The 13,076-nt window shown below is 42.3% G+C and overlaps 1 protein-coding gene across 1 annotated transcript; it reads right to left on the reverse strand.

The window, feature by feature from the left end:
* Positions 1-4,429: 4,429 nt before the first annotated feature.
* Positions 4,430-10,252, reverse strand: BRS3 (bombesin receptor subtype 3). The gene is made up of 3 exons (XM_032773186.2): positions 9,004-10,252; positions 6,102-6,453; positions 4,430-5,468 (listed from the first exon to the last, which is right to left on the reverse strand). Exons 1-3 carry the CDS (start codon positions 9,435-9,437, stop codon positions 5,073-5,075), a joined length of 1,182 nt encoding a protein of 393 aa, XP_032629077.1. The 5' UTR covers positions 9,438-10,252; the 3' UTR covers positions 4,430-5,072.
* Positions 10,253-13,076: the final 2,824 nt, after the last annotated feature.

Below are 13,076 nucleotides of genomic sequence, written 5' to 3' on the forward strand. Positions count from 1 at the left end.
ATATTTATAAAATTACTAATAGTGCAAATACAACAAGCAAGTTCCACAAAACTGAAAGCCAGGATTTGGAGCCAAGGGTCATTTAATTAAGGAACCCCTTGGTAAGTGAAGAGATATTGGAATTATTTTACTGGAGGATAGAAATGTTTGAAGTTCTGCTGAATAATACTTTTCAGCCTGAAGAAAGACTTTGGCCCTGATTTAGCAAAGCATCTAAGCATGTTCTTAAACCCCACTAAATCCTACGCTGAACTGGGGCCTTTATAGTTAACAGGGCTATTAAACGTGCACAAGCAAATTAAAACTTCATTAGATGAAATTATATGTTACGTGGAAAAGAAAGCAACCTGGGCATATATGTCATTTATAAAATAATATAGGGTCTAATCCTGCAAGCCTTCATGTTACATGAGTAGCACTTACGCAAGTAAGGCTTTGCAAAATTGAGCCCCTCGTTTTCAATTATTTTTTGTTTTTACATATTTTGCATATTATGTTGTCTATCTCAATATGAATTTGCATTATAAATCCAGACTCCATCATGTCACAATTCTTTTCTAAATCACATTCAGTGCTAGTGTAAGTGGGCATCACAACCTTAACTCGAGTAGATTTAGATCTGCATTGCCCAGGGCTGAATTTCGCTGATAATATGCTTTCTAGAAAGAAACATTAAGAAAAGATTGCCAAGGAAACCTTAATACCTTTTCCCTACATCTAATGTTGGTAGTCTAGAGAGAGATTATTAATTACATATGGATTGTTAGGTGGATAGATGGAGGAGTAACATCAGATTGTTCAGATAAAGTAAATGTTAACCAATACATCACTCTGAGACATTGTATCATGAGTATAAATATAACTATTGTTGAAAAAAGGTAGAATGATAAAACCACAGATAGTGTGTTATATGATGGTGTCAAGAATCTGGGCCTGCAGCAGAGTCAGTCTCTGGGCAACCTAATGAGTGCAGCTGGCCCGTAGTAGACCACATGATTGTCTGACATGGCCTGTTTGTTGGGAAGAGTCCACAGACCAGCTCTTAAACCCAGCAGTTTGGTGGCTGCTCATTGCTATGATAACACGTGCCTCAGACCCAGTCCTGCTCCTGCCTTGCCTCCAGGTAACTTGGTTCTGACCTTTGACACCAGTTTCTGACTTTGGCTTTGACTTTTGGCCCTGGCATCTGTCCTCAGCCTCTGTTTCTGACCCTGGCTATTGACTCCTGCTCTAACTAGTAGGCATAACTCCTGCTTCAAGCACTAGGCACAACTGCCTACATCCCAGTCACTGACAGATGGAATAGTTAGGTCCTGTCATGGCCTGCAATCAGGGCTGGCTCTAGGTATTTTGCCGCCCCAAGCACGGCAGGCAGGCTGCCTTCTGCGGCTTGCCTGCGGGAGGTCACCGGTCCCACGAATTTGGCAGCAGCCTGCAGGAGATCCACTGAAGCCACGGGACCAGTGGACCCTCCGCAGGCATGCCGCCGAAGGCAACCTGCCTGCCGCCCTCACAGCGACCAGCAGAGCGCCCCCCATGGCTTGCCGCCCCAGGCCCGCACTTGGCGTGCTGGTGCCTGGAGCCGCCCCTGCCTGCAATATAGTTGATCCCTAACTGTCAATGTACAATGTCCAGCAGAAACATACGTTTATAATAGCATACAATAGCAACAAATTAGCTCATTTAGAACAATAGATACAGAAGGCAAAAAGTAACTAATGCAAAGCAAGAAAAACAGTGAATCTTAGAAGCTGCCATTTCTAGGGGCTGTTGTGAGGAATACCCAAAGATTGCATCTGAAGAAGTGAGCTGTAGCCCACGAAAGCTTATGCTGCAATAAGTTTGTTAGTCTCTAAGGTGCCACAAGTACTCCTGTTCTTTTTGTGGATATAGACTAACACGGCTGCTACTCTGAAACCAAAGATTATGTACTCCAGAAGTTTAGCCTTCAGCAGAGAAAGTGTCTAAAGTTTGGAAACACATGGCAGATTCACTTTCCAGAGGCCCTTCAGAAACGGGGGTATGAAAGTATGGAATTTAAATGCAAACTCTAGGTGAGGAAAGAATGCTTTCTTTTGTTTAAAGTTCCCCATGTTCAACTCCGTGAAGATAAGTTTGTTCATATTTGTGTGGGTATTTTTATCAATTGTAGGCCTATCCCATAGCCCTATTAGAGGCAGAGGGAAGGGGGGCATCTAAATGTTGTTCAAGGTACATGGGGCCTGATTCTTTACTCCATCCAAGCCGTGCTTGGTGCAGGACTAGCAAGGGAGGGAAAACATGACTTGAAGGCACTTTTACGTTTCCCTTATCCTGGCTACGGCCCAGCTGAGTCCTGTTCTGCTCTGACATCCAAGAATTTCATGGCAAGTGAGGATCACTGGGGTTCAGGAAGGCCCTGACCATGAGCCCTTTCCCCCAGGAATGCACAGGAGGCTAAGAGGAAGCTGGTTCTGCACAAGTGAATGTGCTGTATCAAGACACAGAGGGTAAGAGAAGATTCCAGAGCCTTATTCTTCATAAAATTGTAGTTTTATGCTAGAATAGTTCCATTGATTTCAGTAATGGTGTAACAGAGTTGGGAATCAGGCTCTTAGCAGTCATATGCAAGTTACTGCTTGAAGCCTCCAGAATGACGCATGCAGAATTACAATGACATAAGGCCAGGTTTGATGGGTTTAAATGGGTAGTCATTAAACTAGTTTAAGGCAGACAAAAAGGGTTCATTAGAATGACTTTAGTATTTGCACAGTTTGGTTTTGCTATTCTGTATCAGGAAGGTAAGCAGAGAGAGAATGTATATGCACTGTCTACACAAAACAATCAAACCCCCAAATTATGCAGGAGCATTTCATCCATCCATCCAGTGTTCCAATTTTCTACATACTGGTTGCTATTGCTAGGGGCACTACCAGTAATTGCTGCTCAAATGTGTTGCATCCTCAATAGTTAATTTCCCTTCTGATTAGGAAATAAAATATAGGATTTCTCCACCCTGCCTACATACCATATTTTGTCATGCTAACACCTACACTATAGTCTGTGTTCTATAAGTTCCTCCCCAGTTTCCTTATTCAGATGGAAATTCTGTTTCCTCAGTTTGGCCAATGGAAGGTCCATAGGGATTTCCTGACTCATCTCCTGTAAAGCAAAATTCTAGTTCAGGTCTCAGAAGTTTCATAAAATGTTTGTCTTCTGGGACTTTTGTAACTCTGTGAGCAGGAAGACTGGCTTCCCAGCATTCCCTGACAGGAAGATGACCCATGCCAATATCATCTTGAGCTTTTCAGCGCTATGCAGACTCTTGTCTACAGCCATTATTGTCTGGCAGGTATGTCTCTCATCAAGGTCAATTGACTTGAGAGCAAGAGGACCTTCCATTATGAAAGAAACTTATTCTAATAACCTGGAAAACAAAAATCTAACACTTACTATAAAGCAGTGGTTTTCAAACCAGGTCGTGACCCAGTACTGGAAAGCACTGGGTCTCAGTGGCTCTGGTCAGCACTGCCAACCAGCCTGTTGAAAGTCCCAGCGGCAGTGCTGCCTGGCTAAAGCAGGCTAGTCCCTAACTGTTCTGACACCACACTACGCCGCGGCCAGCAGCAGGTCTGGCTCCTCGGCCGGGTGGGGGAGGGCCACAGGGCTCTGTGTGCTGCCCCCGCCCCAAGCCACTGGCTCTGCACTCCCATTGGCCGGTTTACGGCCAATGGGAGCTGAGGGTAGTGGTGTCTATGGGCAAGAGCTGCACGGAGCTCTTTGCACACCTCCTGCTAGGAGCCGGAGGCTGCTGGCTGCTTCCAGGACGCAGTGCGGTCCGTGGTGCCAGGACAGACAGGAAGCCTGCCTTAGCACCCATGCTGTGTCACTGACCGGGAGCTGCCTGAGGTTAACCTGCCCCCCAACCCTGTGCCCCAATCCCCTGCCCCAGCCCTGAGCCCCCCCAAACCTGGAGCCCCTTCCTGCACCCCAAATCTCTCATCCCTGGCCCTACCCCAGAGCCTGCATCCTCAGCCCAGAGCCTTAACCCCCTCCTGCACCCCAGTCCTCTGCCCCAGCCCTGAGCCCGTCCCACACCCCAGACCCGTCATCCTCAGCTGTGTTAGGTCATAGGCATCAACAATTTTCTTCAACTGGGTTTCCAGAAAAAAAGTTTGAAAATTACTGCTATGAAGCAAACTAACTCCCAGCACCTGTTCTAGCTCTTACTGACTGTTGAGTTGATAGGATAGATATACTGATCAAGGGAGGAAAAATCAAATACTAACTAATAACACTTAGTACTTTTATAGGACTTTTTTATCTATAGAGCTCAAAGTACTGAACAAAGGTGGGTAAGTATGATTATCCCCACTGAACAGATGTGAGTGCCAGATGTGGATTTTCCACCCCTTGAGCAATGCTGTTATACTGACATATGTTTGCTTAGCGCTGTCTCATCATTGTGCTGCTGCTTTCAGCGTAGTTTATTTTTTTTCATAAACTGAAATTAAACAACCTCCCCCTAAACTTTCACGCCAAAGTTTTGACCATTGTTCAATATTTGGTGCAAGGAAAGTGACAAAATAAGAAACCTCTGTGGTTTGTCATTCTATGGAGAGCTGCTTCCATTTTTAAAAACATCAAAGGCAACATAAGTGCTCAACAAAAGGCAGCGCTCATTGTCACTACTCTGTGGCCAAGAGAATAACAACAATTCTAATTTTCTGAACACAGAACCAGTACAAAAATATTCCTGCAGCTCAAGTGAGTTTAAATGTGTTTAACTGAGCTTAACTTTGTCAGCTTGGTGCAGAAACCTCAGGCATATGGAAAGGATGCACAACATTCCCAGGGAATAGGCACTATCCTTTTGACTGAGCTTATATCAGTTGTGTTTCTTCTTTTTCCCCACACACACTGGTGTGATTTTTCCATCGTATAATTGAAGATATTAAGAAGTCCTGCTGAGGATGCTTTCACAGACTGTATGAAGGCTGCATTCTTTTGTTTACTTGTGGCTCCTAGCAGGGTCCCAGTGCATTAGAATCTTGGGGGAAGCATGATGTTGGCACATCTCCATTATCGAAGGACTAAACACTCTCCTCTTCTTTTGTGATACTATAATCTGTTAGCAAAGTAACACTGATTTCTGAGCCATTTGTGCTGCCTGTGGCTGACAAAACTCTGGTAGGTGTGTTGCTGGAAGGCCGTGTGGGCAGCCTCACCTTGCAACACAAGATTTGTTTTTTAAAATGTTGCCGAAAACTTTTACTCAGCCAATAAAGAGCAAAGGGATTGACACAGGAATTGCTGAAGGCCAGAGCCCGGGAGAAAATAGTGACTATAAGATGAAAGGCAGAGGCATCTACGGAAGAGTGGTAGGTGAAAGATCGATACAAATAGAGAATGTGGTTAGGCAGCCAGCAGAGGGCAAACAAACCAACTAGCACCAGCACTGTTTTTGCCACTCTCTTGCGGGATTCAATCTAGGAAAAAATAATTGCATATCTAGTATTAATAATACATATCTATGTATTATGCTACTCCCTGGAGGGCTCTGAGACCCTTAATAAAGATCAGTCTACATACGATCATTATTGAAAGGCAGCATGGCAACAAAGCAGAAACTAAATCATTTTCATTTTCACCCTTACATTTTTGTGCCTTTGGATAGGGAGCATCTGATTATGAAACTCTCTCTCCCACCCTTTGGTCTGATAGAACCCACTGAGGCCTCATCTAGACAAGGATTTAAGGACGTGATGTTAACACTTCAGCTAATGCATTCTAGTGCAGGCTCTGTCCCTCAGTGTTTAGAATTTAGTGAAAGGTGCCATAACTACTAAATTCAGTGTGGTTCTGATTCGTAAAGCATAATTCATTGCTATTCAGCAAAGCATTTAAGCACATACTTAAAATTAAATCAATAGGATTTAAGGACGTGCTTAAACGCCTTGCTGAATCAGGGCTATTGCTGCTTGTGTATACAGGCTGCACTTTACATAGACTTGTTACTTGTCTGCTGTGTATACTGTATATGTAAAATGTTTGCATTCATATTCAATCAGCATGCTTAGATTTCTAAAAGCTGGGCACCTGAGATTGTGATCATTACTTACCTGTTTACGGGCATGGCCATGTTCTTCAGCTGGCATGTTGAATGTGCTTTTGTACAATGTTTTGGCAATAAGAAAATAATAGACAGAAATGACAATTAGCGGTATAATATAGAACACCAAAAAGCAAACCAGAGAATGAGCTTCTTGCAGAATCTTCTCAGATACAGGATAAGGGGCACATGCTTCAAAAGATACATTTTTTTCAGGATTGCTGAATGAATATAAATCCGAAAATACAGCTTCTGGGATTGCTAATATCATGGAGACAATCCAAACACAGCCAGCTTTACAGCAGGTCTTCAGAACTGCATCTGATGTTTGCAGTTCCAAGGGTTTAACAATAGCTCTGTACCTAGAAACACAACCAACATCATAGTGTTAGAAAAAATGCAGTAACATTAGTCTTGTGGCACCAATAATTTAAATTTGTGGGGACAAATTCATGCCTGATATATCTCCACTAAGGTTATCATAATTGTCTTGGGAATGTAAAGGGATGAATTTCATCCATTTTAGTTTTTAAAATTATATATAATGCATTTGTTCTTCTGTGTATTGAAGTGATGGCCTCTTCATAAGGAAGGTAGAAGCTCAAAGATGAACTTTAAGCATGTACTTAAATCCTATTGACTTTGATTGTCTTGAAACTTTTCTCCCCCAGAATGATCATATGTCCAAAATAGACTGGTCTGCAAACTCCAAATTCACTGTGCTTTGTAAACCATTCTGAGGAGAGGTGCCATCTAGAGTTTGGTGGGGTTTCATGTGTAAGTTAATATTTGTGGGGCGGAGAGGTGGAGTTGTATATTCTGTATTATGTGTGCACAAGGGGAGGTAAATGGGGAGTTTACAAAGATATGTAATATAAAGAGCTTGTGTGGAGTTGCACATGCCCCACATTAAAGGTAAGCATGAAAGGGTTGAATTAAAGTTTTGTCGAAGTAGACATAGCAACAAAAGGCAGAGAAGGGCACTTGAAGGGAAGATGGAGTGCTCCTTTCCAGTCTAGTTCAGCCTAGAAGAAGGACCAAGAAGCTCCCAGACTTGGAATGAGGGGGGGCGAGGGGGATTGACCATTTTGCTACTCCAGATGGACTGTTCTGCTCTGCTCACAAGAGGCTTTATAAGTTCAGGGATATTTTTTTTCCTGATGGCTGCAAGCCATTCCTTGGTTACTGATGGTTTGTTCTTGTTTTTGGACCAGGCAGAAGAAAACTTTTGCACTGATTCCTTCTGCAAAACAATCACAGCCCAGGTCACACTCATACAGGACAGTTTACACATGTATACAGAGCAAGATTTAAAATAATATATAGACACTTATAAACTGATCTGCTGTTGATTCCTGGCTGTACTGGTGCAAAAAGTGGGCTTAGCCAGACCGGGGCGTGGGGGGAGAATGTGTGGACCTGGGTAAACGTGTAGGGACAGGAGAATGTGGAAGGCAAGGGACCAAAAGGGAGGACTGGGCATAGGGAACTGGGGAGTGCAAGAAACCACACTCCCTGCTCTCAGAACGGATGAGCCCTGGGTTAGGCAGATTGGGGAGTTCCATGGAAGAGGGCAGGAGACAGCCATGAAAGAGAATACAGTGAAACGTGGCACAGATCAGTATGGAGGGAAGGCAGAGCCTTCAGTGGAGTTGTACCAGTTTACACCAAGTGAGGATCTGGCCCTCTGTTTCTCCTCTGGGCAAAATTAGACACACTACTGCAGACTAGAACTTTAGTAATAACCTTTTTCTGACCCCAGGCCCTCAGCCAATCAGAATACAGTTGCTCATGGTGTTATAATTAACACATGTTCTGAACTTTGAGAGTAATTTTAACCATATAGTTACTGGATTAAAATATTGTTCCAGGCAATTATACGATGGCATCCAGTAAGAATTGAATTCAGAAGCAGTTGTCCATTGTCCTAATACCGACTTGGACTGATTTTTTTCTTCTCATTCTGTATACTTGACTTAGTTTGCTATTAACTAGTTTTTCTAGTTACTGGTATTTGAAAACCTTTTCCTTCCTTTAACCTTGAGAGTTCACTTTGACTGTTTGTAGTCTTTGATAATTCATGCTTATTACACTGCTGCCTTCTATTTGTTGTTATTCAGTCATAAATAAAGCACATTATAAATGCTTCTTGGGGAAAAGGGTTATTCCAAATCACTTGTGAAGTCAGTCAGAATTTGAGATCCTATGAAGTAAAATGTCACTGGAAAAGCTACAGTAACTAGAAGTACAATAGCAATTAAAATATTGAAATAGTGCTACATTGCATCTCAATCATAGTGAGCAATTGCCATGCTTAAAATTATTATTGTATTGCAATAGCCTTCAAATTGTAAAGAGTCTTAAAAGTAATTTGAACTAACGGTTTTGATTATATTTTACCCCTCAGTGGCAGTCAGTTTAGTCAGAGTTTTAAGGCCTGATCCAAAGCTCATGGAAGTTGATGGAAGGATTCCCATTGTCCTTAGTCCTTTTCACATGAGGATGTGTTGTTCATCCTCATTGACTTCTTCTGTACACCACTAGGTAGCACCAATATACAAACTATATTTTCCCTGCTGTGAGCCTTTTATCTTTCTTGATTCAGTAGAGGGGAAAATGCCTTTCTTATATCACTTCAAACTAATAAAAGGTCAGATTATTTTTTAAAATTATTTTTAAATTCACTTCATTAACACTTTGAGAGAATATTGATCTCTTAAACAAATTGGAGTTGATTTTTAATGATCATTGGAAAAAATCATCTAGCTTTTAATGGGAACATTTAACATCATATTTATCTATTCAAGGACTAAGTATTACAGATTAATGCAAAGTGATGGCTTCTTTCCTTTTATTCATTTCTATCTTAATGCACAAGTACTTCCTGACAAACCAAATTGCTGCAAACCTACCTGTCAGCACTGAGAACAGTTAAAGTGAACACTGATACTCCAACTGAAGTTAGCTGGATAAAAGATAACAGCTTGCAGCCAATTCTTCCAAAGAGCCAGGTATCTACAATGTAGCGTGTTGCATCTACTGGCACACAGGTTAACAAAAGAAGCAGATCTCCAAAAGCCAAGCTGGTTATGAAAATGTTTGGAACCGTCTGCATTGATTTAATCTTGAAAAAGACTTTGATGAGTATAGCATTTCCGAGGAGACCCACTGAAATGATTACAGCATATGTAACATAAATTGTGCACAGTATTTCTAATCCTGGAAAGGAGTCTTCAGTCCATCCTTGATTTGCAATATCGTTGTCAGTGATAGATCTCAGTTGTTCTGTAATATTGACCGATGTGTGTGAAGTCTGATTAGCTGAATGCCAGTGTGCCAGAGACATCTCTTTAAATGTGTCTTCTGTCCAGGCTGAGTTGAAATTGTTGAGAAATGTTTAATTCTCAACCTGTATCATGTCAGTAAGAAAGACTATTTAAAAGGTATATAATTATGTTTGAAATTAAGATTCCTTAGTACATTAACTAATTCCTTTCCCCACTCCTAAGTCCCGAAGTATGATTGGGATAATGCACACAGATCCAGGACTGAACTGTGTGGGAGGTGGAGAATTCTTTTATTGGCTTTTCAGCCATTGGAGGTGGGGAGGGAGGAGGAAAAGAGAGGTTCTTAAAGGTATTATCTGTAGTCATTTTTTTTCTCATTGAGATACTTGTGAATAGATTTTTTTTTATTATTACCTAGTAAATATTTCTTAAGGCTTTGTTACATATTTTACAAAAGAAATGTACACTGTACTACTTATATAGGAAACCTTTCAGGTTTTCAAAAGATTATAGATGAGTGTAAAGTCTACTGATTAACATAGTCCTCTGCAGCATGTGTTAATAGTGGATAAAACATATTGAAACACAGATAATGAACATCTATAGGAAAAGATATCAAGTCATGAAGCTGTGTTGATTTTTACTATTGTATAGATCAGTGCCCTACAGAAATGTGGACACAGTAATCCAGTGGGCTACCAAAAGACAATTTAAGGTAGCAAACTATGGCTCTGTTGCTGCTAACACTTACATATGTGCTTAATTTTACTGACCTGAGCAATCCCATTGACTTCATTAGAATGCCTCGTGGTTAAAGTTAAGGAGATATATCAGGGGTTGCAGAATTGAGGCCTGTTATCTTGTGATCACCCATATACCTGTCAGATATGACTGGTAGGACTGATAACACAGATCTTTTGGCAGATAGTTATAGGAAATGTTTAGATTCCCTATACAGGAGGAGATTGTAACTCCAGATACTAGTAACTCATTTCTTCAATTATTTTTAATTCAGTGGTTAACAAGTACAAACCACAAACTATAGAGCATGTAGATCAGGCCTGCACAACATGCGGCCCGCGTGAGCTCACTGTGCGGCCCATGAGGGGTGAGTAGTCAAGCGGCGAGTGAGGGAGGGGAGCTGAAGAGGCGGGTGGGCAGTGGCGCGGGGTGAGGAGGCGAGTGGGCGGGCAGTGGGGGGGGCAGGTGAGCCGGTGGCGGGGGAGGGGGGACTGAGGAGGCAAGCGGGCGGGCAATGGCAAGAGCTGAGTAGGTGAGCTGGGGTGGTGAGGGGCGAGCGAGGAATCAGTGGCTGACCTGTTCTACTGGTCTGGTCTGGCTCCCATCCCCTCTCCAAGGGTTGCAGCTGTCTGGAGGTGCTGCCTTCCACGCCTTCCTCATTCACACCTCATTCATTCAACAGGGCAATTGATTACAAAGTGGGGGGAAGATCTTATTCTACTTCTAGCAAAAAGACATTTTTCTTTTACCTTATATACTATCTTAGGGGCCCGCTATAACATATTACCAAGGTTCAATACCGCTGTTTTGGTGGGACAGCGCTGGGGAAGGAGAGTTTGTTTCCGTGGAGCGGGCAGCACTGCAGGGGGAGTATTTCAGGGGGGCTGGGCAGTGCCTGGGGGGGTGTTGTGTTTCGGGGGGGCTTGGCGGCACTGGAGGGGGGAGTCGGTGGGGCCGGTGGGGTTCGGCCCTCAGCTGATTTCTTTGGAATAATATGGCCCTCGCTGCTTTATGAGTTGTGCAGGCCTGATGTACATGGTAGAAATGATAACGCAGATCATTTGACAGAACAGTAACTTATTACCTTTCTTTATGTTACACTGCTTCAAAGTTATTAGTGCTATGGTTCTTAGTATCCCAGATTAGGCAATTAAGAGTCAAATTTCATTTATGGACCAAATTCTGTTCTGAGATGACCCCATTGAGTTGCATCCCCAAGATATTGGGAATTGGACCCTCTGGGACAAATATACCCTTAGTATAAGCAGGCAACACTCTCTTTTTCCTCAGCTTGGGAAAGGGGGGGATGATTAAGGGCAAAGATCTGTGTCTGGAGTATTTTTTTTCTCCACATTCCCTTATTTAGCTGTTAGACAATAGGACATTTTCTTTCTTTCATAGCCTTACAGCATCCATATTTTGAATCACTTTCTATTTCTCTCCACCAGTCTAAATAAAATATGAATTTTTGATATAGGGGATTTGCTGGATCTCAGCACAAAATCCAATCAGCATAAATTAAACTTGTTCCATGTAAAGTAATAAAAAAATCAGATCCTAAAACCATACAGGAATCTCCTGATTTTCTGTATGACAGCCAAAATATCTGCACTCACCACTATGCCATATTTAACATTCAAAAATCAGAGGGGCATGCAGGATACACACAAGTTGAGTCTGTAGAAAAACAGGTCATGGATACATAAAAAATATGTAAGTCAAAAATTAAAATTAGGACCCTTTATTGGGTTCTTTTTAGTAGACAAGTTCTTATCATGATCATCCCTCATAAGTTGTATGGGTACGGTGTGTAGGCTGCTCACAAATTTAGGTACCTTTGAGGATGGCCTGATTATATTGTCCACCCACACCGGCATAGTTGTGTACATTATGCTTAATATGGAGTGCTGCAACTGTAGCACATTGTGACAGCGTAATTTCACATAGTTATGTAAAATGTTTAGATTCCCCATAAAGGAGGAGTATGTATTTCCAAACACTAGGAACTAATTGCTTTCATTATTTTTATTCACTGGGGGACAAATACAATTCACAAACTGTTGAACATCTACTAGAATAGCACAGAGAATGAAACACCAGATGTGTGTACCTAAAACTGGGATTTAGCTGAGATAAACTTGTAAATCACATTAGGATTGTATTCAAGATTGGCCCATGCTGCAGTGTTAGGGTATAAATCCAGATGTGAACTTCCCCAAAGTCTCACAATATTCAGACCCACTAGAGAGATTGGAGCAGGCAAAATAAAATCTGAGGCCCAGATTTTCCTCTGCAGTTTGACCACTGCACATGACATTATTGGAGAATGCTGGACCTAAGCATATGTAGCTGACCCTGGGAAGATCACTTCAGTGTAAGGGATCTTCTTGTGGCTTGGAGACTCCTGAACTACCATCTCTTCAAGCAGCTAGCACAGGGGCATGTTCAATGAAAAGGATGTACATGATGGGCTTCCCTGCATTCTGGCAGTCCTCAGTGGCCATATTGGCCCCTTGGGGCTGCTGACAGCTGGCACAAATTAAAGCAATGCAGGAAGAGGGAGCACAAGGAGGATATAAAGCCCCCTTTTCACACACTCCCAAATTGTACTGTGTGCTCCTCAGCCAAAGCCAAGAATCTAGACTCTGGATCTGAATCCAGCTGTCACAATTTGGTGCGGGGGGGCGGTTCTGATGCAGAGTTTTGTATCAGGGCATTTCCATAATATTTACAATTTAAAAGCCGATGTTACTTGGGAATATGGGGACACATTTAGCCTGCTCTCATTTCTCTCTAATGTATGGTAGTTGCACAATACAGCTTTCCACCCCAGTTTACATGAGCATGCCACGTTCAAGCAGGGGTCTACTCTTTCTACACACAGTTTAGATATTTACCAGCTTCGTACCTCCTCAGTGAGAGCTGTCAAGGAGAGGCTTGCCTGCCTCTTCCTGATT

The sequence above is a fragment of the Chelonoidis abingdonii genome, chromosome 8, assembly GCF_003597395.2.
Source record: "Chelonoidis abingdonii isolate Lonesome George chromosome 8, CheloAbing_2.0, whole genome shotgun sequence".
NCBI lineage: Eukaryota > Metazoa > Chordata > Testudines > Testudinidae > Chelonoidis > Chelonoidis abingdonii.

Bases quoted from the DNA above. Each gene is read 5' to 3' on its own strand.
- BRS3 (XM_032773186.2), bottom strand. From the start codon at position 9,437: ATGTCTCTGGCACACTGGCATTCAGCTAATCAGACTTCACACACATCG. The intron at 6,454-9,003 runs GTAGGTTTGCAG...TTGTGTTTCTAG, and splicing joins ACTGTTCTCAGTGCTGACAG to GTACAGAGCTATTGTTAAAC. The intron at 5,469-6,101 runs GTAAGTAATGAT...ATTTTTTCCTAG, and splicing joins ATGGCCATGCCCGTAAACAG to ATTGAATCCCGCAAGAGAGT.